This window comes from Penicillium chrysogenum, assembly GCF_028827035.1.
Source record: "Penicillium chrysogenum strain IBT 35668 chromosome Unknown utg000004l_segment0_segment0, whole genome shotgun sequence".
Classification (NCBI taxonomy): Eukaryota; Fungi; Ascomycota; class Eurotiomycetes; order Eurotiales; family Aspergillaceae; genus Penicillium; species Penicillium chrysogenum.
Genome location: NW_026622752.1, coordinates 4,031,786 through 4,043,853, shown reverse-complemented (window position 1 = coordinate 4,043,853; position 12,068 = coordinate 4,031,786). Strand labels below are relative to the sequence as shown.

Here is a 12,068-nt window from a genome sequence, read left to right as displayed (position 1 = left end):
TTATTCGACTTTCTCTCTGACTTCATCTCTTCACAATGGCTCAAATTAAGGGGTTTAGTGCTCATGATCGCCCTCCTGATCCAGTGAGGCTTTGCTACAAGAAATATTCTAAAATTGCCCTGTCCGAAGTTGACAATGATCCGGGGATCCTCGACCTGCAGCGGATCGATCCCGACGAACTGCCCGAGGGAGTGACGATCACGCAGTATATGTCCAGCCAGGATCTACGATTGGCATTCGACGATTTCTTCCGTGGAAGTCATGCTTCAACAGAAGAAGATGCTTCTCTGACTGAGGATATTCCAGTATTCGCTCATAAATCGATCTCCGGTTAGCATTGTGTCGCCTCAATTTGGAACTGACCCGGCAGGACAAAGAGCTATGCCTGACCTCCTGACAGGTCTCCTGATGATTCCCGCTTTATTTCCTCCTACTATCCAGATCGAATTGCTCTCTCGCCTATTTCACCGAGACTTACCCAACCCCGAGCATCAGACAAACCTACACCTGCACTACGACGTCACATACCCTGAACAATCCGAACACACCCGCATGCCCAAGTCGTTCTTCGCAGACGATCCCACTCGGACTTTCCAGCCCAAAGAGCCTGACGTGCACAAGCCTTTGACAGTTCAAAATTTCCTAGAGAAAAAGCTGCGCTGGGTGACATTAGGTGGTCAGTACGACTGGACCGCGAAAGTATACCCATCTGGACCCCCACCGGAGTTCCCCCGGACATTGCAAAGGTGCTACGCGCAGCCTTCCCGGCAACCTCGGCACAGGCTGCCATCTTGAACCTCTATTCTGCCGGAGATACACTCAGCGTCCACCGGGACGTGAGTGAGGAGTGTGACGTAGGTTTGATAAGCGTGAGTTTTGGATGTGATGGATTGTTCTTGGCTAGCCACGACGACGGGAATGGTTGTGAAATCATTCGGCTTCGCTCGGGCGACACTGTCTATATGAGCGGTAAATCGCGATTCGCCTGGCACGGAGTCCCGAAGATTCTGCCCTCGACCTGCCCGAAATGGCTGGCCAACTGGCCATCATTCGGAGAGCCTGCTCCAGGAATGGCACCTGCTCCATATGAGATGTGGAAGGGTTGGATGTCTAGCAAACGGATCAACCTGAACGTTCGACAGATGACGGCCACCCAGGCTTCCGAACAGACAGCAGATCACGTTTGAAGATGGGGAATCCAGATCTCAGGAACGTGATTCTTTCCCTGGTCCAAACATGGACAACTTTCTATAGTGCCCTACTCAAGCACAGATGCAGTCATGCTGTTCCAATGCGTCCTGTCAAATTCCCCAGTGAGGCATTTCCTCTCGAGAATAGTGTGCGGATTGTATTTCCACGAGGATAATAATCTGATCGAGATAACAACCAGCCCCTAGACGAATCAATTGCATTTAAATAGAGCGACTAATATGGACATCTCTGCAATACTCCAAATGAAAGACTGTAACGCGCAAAGGGAGTGGGCGATAAGCTAGCCTCCAACTGTTTCGTGTTCAATGACCCCAATGACCCCGCACCACTGTATGTACACTTCGTGGAAGTCTCCTACAACCCCTCGACATATCTAGTTGAAAATGACTGGCACATCCTGGAAACTGAAAGGCGAAGCCAAACGCCAGTCAATTTTGAATGCTATTCCCGAGAAATGGCGACTGGAATCTCCTGTCCCTCCCGCTACAGAACTACGAGATGTTACAGGGGATTATATTCGACAATACCTCACCGAGCATGAGATCACTATCACAGAGACAGATGCCGTAGACATTGTGGCGCAGACATCTACAGGCCGCTGGTCAGCCCTGGAAGTGACAGAAGCCTTCTGTCACCGGGCTGCATTGGCTCACCAACTCGTACGTTTATATACTGGCAGCGCGTGCACAAGAGTGCATCGACCTCAGACAACCAAATAAAACTAACCAATCACCGAAACCTAGGTCAACTGTCTGCACGAGGTATTCTTCGAAGCCGCAATTCAAGATGCCAAACAGCAAGACGAATACTTCGCAAAACACAAAACCCCGATAGGACCTCTACATGGCCTACCAGTGAGTCTAAAAGACCAATTTCACGTGAAAGGCGTCGAAACCACGATGGGCTACGTAGGCTGGATAAACACCTTCCAAGGCCAACAGAACGACCCGCGCAGCGGCACAGAAGAAAGCGAACTCGTCCGCGCACTACGCAATCTCGGTGCCGTCCTGTACTGCAAGACCAGCGTGCCAGCCACCCTGATGGTCGGCGAAACCATGAACAACATCATCCGCCACACCTGGAACCCCAAGAACCGCCTGCTATCCAGTGGCGGCAGCTCTGGCGGCGAGGGAGCCCTGATTGCGCTCCGCGGCTCGCCTGCTGGCTTCGGCACTGATATCGGAGGTAGTGTGCGCATCCCAGCTGGGTTTAATTCCCTGTATGGGATTCGTCCTTCGGCGGGTAGGATTCCCTACCAAGGTGCTGCGAACTCGTTGGATGGGCAGGGGTCTATATTGTCTGTTATTGGGCCGATTGCGCCGAGTGCGAGGTCTTTGACGTTCTTGTTCAAGGCTGTTCTTAGCCAGGAGCCTTGGTTGCATGATCCGCTTGCGTTGGAGCTGCCGTGGAGGGATGAGGTTGTTCGGGAGACCAGGGCTTTCATTGCGAAGGGTCGAGCTGGGTCGTCGACGCTTGCGTTCGGCATTATGAAATACGATGGTATGGCACTTGTTCATCCGCCTATTGCGCGGGGGCTCAGGATTGTTGAGAAAATGCTACGGCGGTTGGGTCATCGGGTTGTTGAGTGGACGCCTCCTTCTCACTCAATTGCCAATGAACTACTTGTATGTACCTGTGCGTGAAATCCGGCACGTTGCTGACTTGTCGCAGGGTAAAATATTCAACATGGATGGCGGCGCAGATGTGAAGTATCATTTGGGTCTGTCTGGAGAACCTCAAGCCACGGAAATAGTCTGCAACGAGAATGGTATTCAGATGACAGCATCTGAGATTGCGGCACTCAATGTTGCGAAGCGTGAGTATCAGAAACAGTATATGGACTACTGGCATAGCACAGCCGAGGTGACAGGCACGGGGCGTCCTGTTGATGCGCTCTTTTGCCCATTGGCACCTCATGCGGCAGTTATTCCCGGCGAATTCAAGTCTGTGGGATATACTGGATTTGTGAATGTGCTTGACTATACTAGCCTTGCGATTCCAGTCACATTTGCGGATAAGAATATCGATGTGCGCTCGGCCAATGAGTCTGTGGATGATTCTGAGCATATTCAGTGGGATTGTGCGTTTCCCCCATACCTTCACTCTCGTGGTTCCATACTGATCGCTATATAGACGATGCCGAGGCCTACGATGGGGCCCCGGTGGGAGTGCAATTGGTAGGCAGGAGGTTGCAGGAAGAGAAGATGTTGACTCTAGCTGAGTATTTCGGAGAAGAGATTGCTCGAGACACGAAAGAGAGAGCCTGAGTCTACAATACCAGACTCATCACGTTACTGTAACAGAGCATGTGCGCATTGATTACGATTAAGATGAACCACTTGCATTTCGTATGGGTATCAATGACCGTGCTATTCTCTACCAAGAAGAGTGGATCTAGAAACGGAGAGAGCAGACCAAGCGTACTGCCTACAGCCAATGCAGAGGATAAATCATAGCTCCCAGCTACCTTGGCTTATCCGGTCCTTCTTCTACAGATATTATATACCCAAAAAGTCAATTCCTAGAAGACGATGGAGGCGTCTGTCCCGAGGGTGCAGCAAGATTGGATAAATGGGGCGTGGAAGATCCCCAAGGTTTTCCAGCTGCAGAAGGTGGAGCATGACCAGACTCAGACGAAGGACCAGATGTGTCTTCGGAGCCATTCATGAGGCGCTGTCGCTTAGCCGGAGGCAGCCCAGCCACCTGGGGCATGACGGTGGGCGGGCTGCGAGGATCTGCAAAAGAGTGGGGAGAAGCGTAGTGGGTAGATGAAGCAGGCGTTGAGGCAGCCGCAGCGTCTGGGCTCAACGCCGTAGCAGATTGCAAGGGGCGCAAGCGATTCGGATGAGATGTGGTGTCTTCGCCTGGGCGTGGAGGCCGGACATCAGGGCTTTGCTGAGACTGACTTTGGTCTGAATCCCCCGTCTGACTGGGGTTTCCATAACCAACCCCAATCCGGCCCATGCCCTTATCGTGCATAACAACGCGTCTCCATTTGGCGACCACGCTGTCATAGTCCCATCGCGAAGAGTCGGGACTGATATGGCTTTCTTGCGCGTCCAATTCCCGCGCTACCTCCCGTGGTAGGGGGAGCGTATCTGGGGGAAACAGTGCGAACTCACGAGGCCACTGGCATGATCCCAGACGCTCGACCTGTGCGCGCAGCTGGTTTGCTTCCTGTTGCACTCGAGCGAGTTGCTCGTCTGAGGACTTGCGCTTCTCTGCTTCGCGCGCAAATGCACGTGTGGTCTCCAATTGCCACGCGTCGCGACGGGTCTCGTGGGACAGGGTATTCCAATGGTTGAAAGCCAATTCCAAGTGTCGGAAACTGATCTCCTCGTGCTGTTGCGCGCTGCGGTATATCATGTTCGGATCCATCCCGCTATTCCCATGTCGTGTGTGAGTCGCAGCAGTGGAGTCGGCCGCGAGTTGGTCGGTCTGCCATTGTGCGACCTTGGACCGAAGGGCTTGCCGGATTATATCGAGATGCTCGGCGCCGGGTGGCTGGAGGGGAAACGAGGTTGAGGAAGGAAACGGATGTGTCGCAAACAGGCTTGGTGGAGGAGGAGCAGCTGCAGACACATGGAGGGAAAAGTCTGAGCTTGCATGTCGAAGTCGAACGGAGACAGCCGAGGCCGGATACGAGATCTAATGTTGCGTCAGCTTGGGGGTTAGATACAACGATGGGATTGAGTCGACATACGTTGCGGCTTTGATATTATCAAGCACCTCGCGTAGTGCGAGTTCCAGTGCCCGCATCGTATCCGGGCTGCTGGAGCTAGCACCTCTACTTGCATAGTCCGGCAGTTGTAACGGCGTTGTCCGAGACTGTGAAGGCGTAATGCGAGGCCCATCCGGCACGCGACTGGGATTCGGGATATCATTGATCACGCCAGTCGCATGCCAAGTGGGTGTGTTGAACATCATGCGCACCGGAGCCTCGCGCGACTTCGACCCCGAGTCTGCGGGTGTAAACAACTCCGAGGTACCCTTTTTCTGGACTCGGTCGGGACTCCCCTCGTTCTTCCCTGTGGATGTTCGGGCCTGGCGCCGGGTGATTCCACTGCGAATTCGTCTGATCTCTTCGACATCGTGGATTCCGTCGGGTTTCTTCTTGAAAAGGAATTGGTCAAGGTGTCGACCTAATGATGAGGACGTAAACGCCTGTTGGCAGTACTGGCATTTGCGATCCTTTGTAGTAAGACCGGTCTTCGACTCGTCACCAGCAGTCGAGCCTTCGGGGGTATCTCTGACGGTTTCTGTTTCTTCTTTCATGGTCGGGGAAGTATAAAAACAACAAGGTAAATGCAATACGAAGAAAATTAAGAAAATAGTCGGGCTTAAATGGTCATGACATCTGATATAGTGCCAGAAGCAACAAGCCTGGTATAGGTAAAATGGTAAAATTCAACGCGCAAGAGAGGGAGAAGACGGAGAAATGCCAAGCTTTTGGGCGCGGAGCTGCGCGACGAGCAACTCCGTGGGCCAAAGGCACATGGAGATTTATCTACGGACTTATTGATCTCTCATGATTTATTTATCTCTGGTGTGTAACTGTTTCAATGCTACCTATGCAAGTATTAGGTAGGCTCTGCAATGTAACTGGGCTCTCAGCCAATGGACTGATCATAATCGATGTCACTGCATATAGTACTTTCAGCAAACCAAAGCCAAAGAATCGCAAAGATCGTATATTTCTTATGAGGATAGAGCGCTGACATCCTCTAATATTTTAAGTCTCGGACATTATGTTGAGTCAATGACACGATGCACCCGCGGACTCATGCACATGGAAGACACAGTGTAACCCTCAACGGTCTTTGCCCTTCCTCGCCTTACGAGCACTGAACCAGCGCTTCAGGTTGCTAACACCGTGCAAATACAACCAGGAGAAGGCAAAAACAAGAGCAAAGTTGAAGATGATATACACCCAAAGGATTCCCTGATAGATGTCAGGTGTCAGGTTAATATGACCTCCAAAGTTAGCCCGAAGGGGTACAAATCACGATACTCACATAATCTCTCCACTTGTGCGAGTAAAACACATTGAGGCTCTTAGCCTGGGAAGTGTGACAAGGTTCTGGTCAGCAATACTCCAAGTCTGCCGGTAAAGACATTCAAACAAAGACGATCATGATGCAACTCACATATTGATTACCGGTCGAGTATTGACAGAACGAGCACATTCCATTCCCAGCGTCTCGGACATATCCACCGGCCTTTTCAGCGAAAGACCCAGCATAGTCTTGACAGCTCATGCCAGCCGGAGTGCTAAAGCGGGATTCTTCACGGTCAATGCAACGTACGGGGACATCATGCGTGATGACTCCGACAAATCCCTCAAGCAGGTAGTGGAACGGCGTAAGCCAGTACATCCATGACTGCCAGAAATGTGGCAAGGCGGGATAAGGGACCACAACACCGCAGAAGGAGGCAATGAATGTAAAGAAAGTCGGCACAAGCAAGCTTGCAAATAGCTCGTTGGGTGCAAGCGCGGCTATGAATTGACCCAGTCCAATATAGTATACTTCGAACAGCATCAGCGACATCCAAACATAGCCGGAACTGAATGAGTCGCGCGGAAACCAAGTTCCCCAGTACCTTTGTTATCGCTGTTAGAGGTGGGATAAAATTCCTTCACGAGAGACGCTTACCAGCAGTTAAAGTAAATAGACCCGGCAACAATCGAGTATGGCAGTTCTGGGACAATCGTGCTTGTCACAAATGCAGCCCAAGAGTAGATCTTGGAGTTAGCCTCGCGAGATTTATAAAGTCCTCGAAAATGGAGATACCGCGGTTGAAGTTGCTGTATCAGCGGCGGGGCTATAGTCAATGTCATGAATACAGAGAAGAGCCGTGACTGCATGTCAATAAAGCTATTTCCCAAGTGCCAGAATGTGAAGGTGTTGAAAAGGCCAGTAAAGATGTGGAGCATCATTTTGCCCTGTGCGGTAATCAGTCAAGTTATTCTTTCATGTTTGATTATCGGAGCATAGTAACTTACAAGGATGTACTCCGGGGTCCTCCAGTAAGCCACGAATGCGCGCTTGGTGACAGCGGCTACTTGAACGTAGAGAGGCATTGCGTACTCGCGATGGTCGTTAGTCTTCCCGTCGCTTCCAGCATTCTGACGCGACGCGATGATACCCTCTAGTTCCTCAGAAAGCTGCTTGGATTCTGGAGAGTTGGCCCACACATTGCCCCAGTCCTGCCCCTTATAATCAGGGTTTCCGGCTCCAATGACTTCCAACATATACTAGAGAGAATATCAGTGAGAAAGAATACCTCTAGCTTCAGAATACACACCTCTGCCGGATTTTCATGCGGTGAGCACTTCCTCCCGCCATTTTGTTCAAAGTAATCGATCAGGGTCTTGGAGTCATTTCCAAGAGGCCCATTGTAAACAACCCTTCCACCGCTTTTTAGCAGCAAGAGCTCATCGAAATTCTCGAACAATACAGCAGAAGGTTGATGGATTGTACAGAGAACGGCCTGCCCAGCATCTGCAAGTTGGCGAAGGAAGCGTACAATATTGAACGCGGCGAGAGAATCGAGGCCGGACGTGGGCTCGTCCAGGAAAAGTAACAGCTCCGGTTTACTTGCCAGTTCCACTGCGATGGTGAGTCGTTTGCGCTGTTCTTGGTTGAGGCCTGAGCCCGCGGATCCAACAGTTGCGCCGGCGATAGGCCGCATCTCTAGCAAGTCAATGATTGTCTCGCAATAATCATACTTTTCTTGCAGTGGGACTTCCTTAGGTTGCCGTAAGAGAGCAGAGAACCGAAGAGACTCCCGCACTGTAGCAGTCGGTTCGTGAATGTCCATCTGCTCGGCAAATCCGGTCGCTCTCTGGAAGCTCCTTGGGAGAGGTCTGAAAATATTAGAGTGCATAACTAACAAAATATGTCAATCATTCCCTACCTTCCATCAACTAGAAAGCTGCCGGTGACCACACCAAAATTGATTCGCTGGGCTAGCGCATTGAGTAAGGTGGTTTTCCTGGTCAGACATTAGCATCATGAACGAAGTCAAGTGGTTTCGTGTCTTACCCTGAGCCAGAAGCACCCATCAATGCAGTCAGCCGACCAGGCTTGACATATCCTTCAACATTTTGCAGTAGTTGTCTCTGTCCACCCTTGTATGGAATGGTGTAGTTGACATCTTGCCATGTAAAGATTGCCGTGTTTTTAGCAATGTCCTGGACCTTGCCACTGGGTACACTTGTGTCGCTGTCATTCTTGTTGGATGCTATGCCATCTTTCTCCGCGGATTCCTCATCTCTTCGGGGGCTAGATCCTTTTATGACATCTTGAACTGCTTTGGGTGCTTCGCTTCTTTTGAACACCGTGACTGCGCTGCCACCCTTATTGGGTCTCTGCAATTCCATTCCCAGCATTGTCAAAGAGACGAAAAGGATAAGCCATCCAATAATGATACCGAAATTTCGCCACAGGTGAGCTCTGCTGTATGTGAACCCGGTTTGGATATACCTGGAACCATGCACAATCAACTGGTCTGGATCGCTGCCTTGGATTGCACAGGATTGGTGACCGGGTACAACGTTCGGTCCATCGGGCACAACGTAGGGTGGTTCACATTTTATCTGGAGATTGTAGAACTCATTGGTTATCAGTGCCTCAAATGCATATTGGACAGGGTTGATCCAAATGAGCCATTTCAACCACGGGTGCATTTTCCACGGAGGAATGAGATAGCCTGAATTATGTTAACCGTTACACTCTGTTAATAGATTCAATTTGAATTGGGCTCACCTGTATACACAATCAATGCCTGAATGGCGACACCAGTGAGACGTGTGGCTATATAGTGTTATTGGAGATCCCTTGGTGACTAGGGGTTCGTTTCACTTACCAACATCCAACGAGGAGCATAGTGCCCCAAGCGCACGAAAGAACGAGTACATGGTCATTGTGAGAATGAAAATGAACAGCAGATTTATAAAGAACTGTGAAGGGGTTCGCGCAAGGTTTGCCATGCTAAATAACTCGTCAGTTCGATTCATGTAGGGTATCCAATAGGACTCACAAGTATACTACAATATCAAATAGAACGACTTGTATGAACACGAGAGGCACATCAACCACAACCTGGGCGAGCGCGTATGCTGCAGGCCGATAGAAAGAGCTGGAGAAAATTAGTCCTATCATTTTCCATTTTCTTCTCTGTAGTTCTCACAAGCTTTTATGTTTCATCAAAATTGGTCGACTCTCAAATGCTGCTGTCAGCTCTGCCATGGCAAGCAATGCATTGAAAAGCAGTATAAAAAACATTACACCACCCCTCGTAAAAACACCATTGCTTGAAACCGTAAGCCACGCCGAGTCTCGTCACATTTGGAGAGGGAATAGCTTACCTTGTATCCGGGAGATTGTAGAACAAGCTACCAGTAATGAGGGCTTGAAAAGTTATCACACTCCACTTTCCAATCAATGACTCTCTGTCACCAAACATTACCAGAAACTGGCGATGCGTGAGAATCATAACCTGTTTGTAAAATGAGATCGTGAAGTTTTTCCGTTTGGCTTTCCTTCTTGCCGCCTCTCTCTCCTGCCTCTGGCCTTCAATTTCGCCTTCAAAACTTTCAATATCCGCCAGGTTTCTTTTGTAAGTATCACTTTTACGATATGCAGCTTGAAATTCAGCTGCATTCCGAGGAATTCTGTTATCCCACCCGTCCTTGACACGCCTTGCATGAGGGTCACTGACAGAAGTCAAAAAATCGGGGGTTGTCCAGCGTGGGGGGCATTCAAAGCCCAGCCCTTCGAAGTAAGTCTTTGCGTCTTGGCTAGGTCCAAAGAAAGAGCATTTTCCATCGTCAATCAGAATGACCTTGTCAAAAAGATCAAATAGATTCTCCGACGCCTGGTAGAGAGCTACAAGTGTTGAAACGTTGGCGGTGTTTGTAAGACTTCGCAAGCTTTGAACATACTCCAATGCTGTACTGGCGTCCAGGCCCTTGGTGGAGTTGTCCCAGCACTGAGTGCTAGCCTTTGTAACCATAGCCTCAGCGATTGATGTCCGTTTCTTCTCGCCCCCGGAAATACCACGAATAAGTTCATTGCCAACTCTGGTTCCCAGAGCATGTTCAATCCAGAACAGCTTAGCTATGGCAGACAAGAATGTCTGCTGATATTCTTTTCGGCTTTCTCCTGGGATCCGTGAAGCTTTGCCAGGGGTTCGGGATTTCAGGGCGAAAAGCAGTGTATCTCGCACAGTAAGAGTTGCATAGTGAAGGTCATCCTCGGGATTGTACAGGACTAATGGTTTTAGTTCGAATCATGATCACATAGACAGGGACCCACCTTCAGACCTATACTGCTTTGCCATCTTTTCCGATTCGGTGCCGCCATACTGCACGTTACCCTCTATGCTTTCGTAGCCCGCTCGCTGATTACCGAGCACTTTCAAGAAAGTGGAACAACCAGAGCCAGGACGACCGAGAACAAGAAGCATCTCCCCCGGACGAACGCAGCCCTTGATGGGGATCAGTGAGTCGACTCCTGGCAGTGGGAAATATACTTACAGTAAAATCTTCCAAGATAGTTCGTATCGGTGGTTTTCCACGGCCGGCACCTTTCCTGCCCCGAGTGAACAGTCCCTTGATCAGCCGTGGCAACCCAAGAAAGATGTCCCCATTGGTAGGTTGGAGAGCAGCCCCAAGGCCCACGCCCTTCACAGTAAGGTTTTTCCATACGACTCCAACATGGCGTGTTTTCTCTTCTTCGGAGTTTGCTTTGCGCTCAGGGCCGAACATTCGTGAGATCAGGCTTTCTATCTGGGCCCATTCCTCTCCCTTGGTATCATGACCAGAGGCATGAGTGCTTCGGCGAGATGAAGTACGTGCGGCACCATCTTCGTCTGACTTCGGACCTGTGGAATCTGCCTGGGACTGCGATGGGGTAGGGCGGGTTGGCGCGTGATCTGTGGTTGGTGACGAACTGACTGGCGAAGACGAACTCTCAGAGGAAACGGGATTGCGAGGGATGTGTTCTAGGTTTGCACCTGGCGTGGACGCGCTTTCCTCAGAATGGTCGTTTGCCATCGTTGTTTGTTTTCAAGGTGAGCTGGGACCTTTTGAAATGCATCCGCTTTAATCAAATATCTGTGCAATCATGAGGAAAGGTGATACCGGAAGACAATGGGTATGGATCTAGATGAGCGGTACACCTTGGTTATCAACAAGAAACACAATCACAATTAGTTTCTTTGGATATGATGAATATCAAGGAAATACAAATGGGAAGACAACGCGTTGGAGGCATTACGTCAAGCAGATCTCGGGGTTCGGAACAGGAACGAACCGAAACATTATCCGGACGTATTCTTTCTTGCTTGTGTTCTACCTAGCTGGTGAAGCTTGTAAACAGGTATAATCCTGTCTAGTGAGGTCATCACATCCCCCTCTGTTATATCATGCGGTTAATTAATATCTTTCTAGTCCTATTCGCTATGATATCAACCACGAACAACCACGAACAACCACTAACTGTGAAACAAATTAGGAGTACTTATTGCCATCTGGTAGTGTTCGAGGCGTTTGCTAAAGACGTGCTATGCAATATAACTCTCCCCGCATTTCAGGTTTTCTGTCTCCGATCGTGAAGTCATCGACTGTACAACATGGATATTCGGGTTATGTACATATTTACTAGTACTAATAGGCATTTTGACTGTCATTAATACCCTTTTATCCATGTTCATTGATTCCTTGTTTTCAACTACTCTGTACACTTGCATTTCCTCGTCTGTATTAATATGATCCATCAACCAGACTATTTTTAGTGAACAGGAAGCTTCCTTACAATTCAAATTCATCCCCTTTTCTGATATATGTATTG

General features: G+C 49.7%; 4 protein-coding genes across 4 annotated transcripts; 2 read left to right on the top strand and 2 right to left on the bottom strand.

The window, feature by feature from the left end:
* Window positions 1–35: 35 nt before the first annotated feature.
* Window positions 36–1,187, top strand: alkB (oxidoreductase, 2OG-Fe(II) oxygenase family; the record flags this gene model as incomplete). Its single annotated transcript, XM_056713232.1, has 3 exons — window positions 36–330; window positions 401–699; window positions 747–1,187. 3 exons carry the CDS (start codon window positions 36–38, stop codon window positions 1,185–1,187), a joined length of 1,035 nt encoding a protein of 344 aa, XP_056566947.1.
* A 408-nt stretch (window positions 1,188–1,595) lies between these two features.
* On the top strand, window positions 1,596–3,479 carry gmdA (putative general amidase GmdA; the record flags this gene model as incomplete). The annotated part of the gene is made up of 4 exons (XM_056713231.1): window positions 1,596–1,871; window positions 1,956–2,837; window positions 2,884–3,292; window positions 3,346–3,479. 4 exons carry the CDS (start codon window positions 1,596–1,598, stop codon window positions 3,477–3,479), a joined length of 1,701 nt encoding a protein of 566 aa, XP_056566946.1.
* Window positions 3,480–3,726: 247 nt separating this feature from the next.
* On the bottom strand, window positions 3,727–5,487 carry N7489_007480 (uncharacterized protein; the record flags this gene model as incomplete). The annotated part of the gene is made up of 2 exons (XM_056713230.1): window positions 3,727–4,860; window positions 4,912–5,487. The coding sequence occupies 2 exons, from the start codon at window positions 5,485–5,487 to the stop codon at window positions 3,727–3,729; spliced, it is 1,710 nt and encodes a 569-aa protein (XP_056566945.1).
* Window positions 5,488–6,022: 535 nt separating this feature from the next.
* Window positions 6,023–11,272, bottom strand: N7489_007479 (putative ABC transporter; the record flags this gene model as incomplete). Its single annotated transcript, XM_056713229.1, has 15 exons — window positions 6,023–6,154; window positions 6,228–6,272; window positions 6,360–6,813; window positions 6,867–7,156; window positions 7,217–7,468; window positions 7,519–8,080; window positions 8,131–8,208; window positions 8,259–8,925; window positions 8,982–9,029; window positions 9,082–9,206; window positions 9,256–9,354; window positions 9,406–9,528; window positions 9,584–10,487; window positions 10,533–10,704; window positions 10,754–11,272. 15 exons carry the CDS (start codon window positions 11,270–11,272, stop codon window positions 6,023–6,025), a joined length of 4,470 nt encoding a protein of 1,489 aa, XP_056566944.1.
* Window positions 11,273–12,068: the final 796 nt, after the last annotated feature.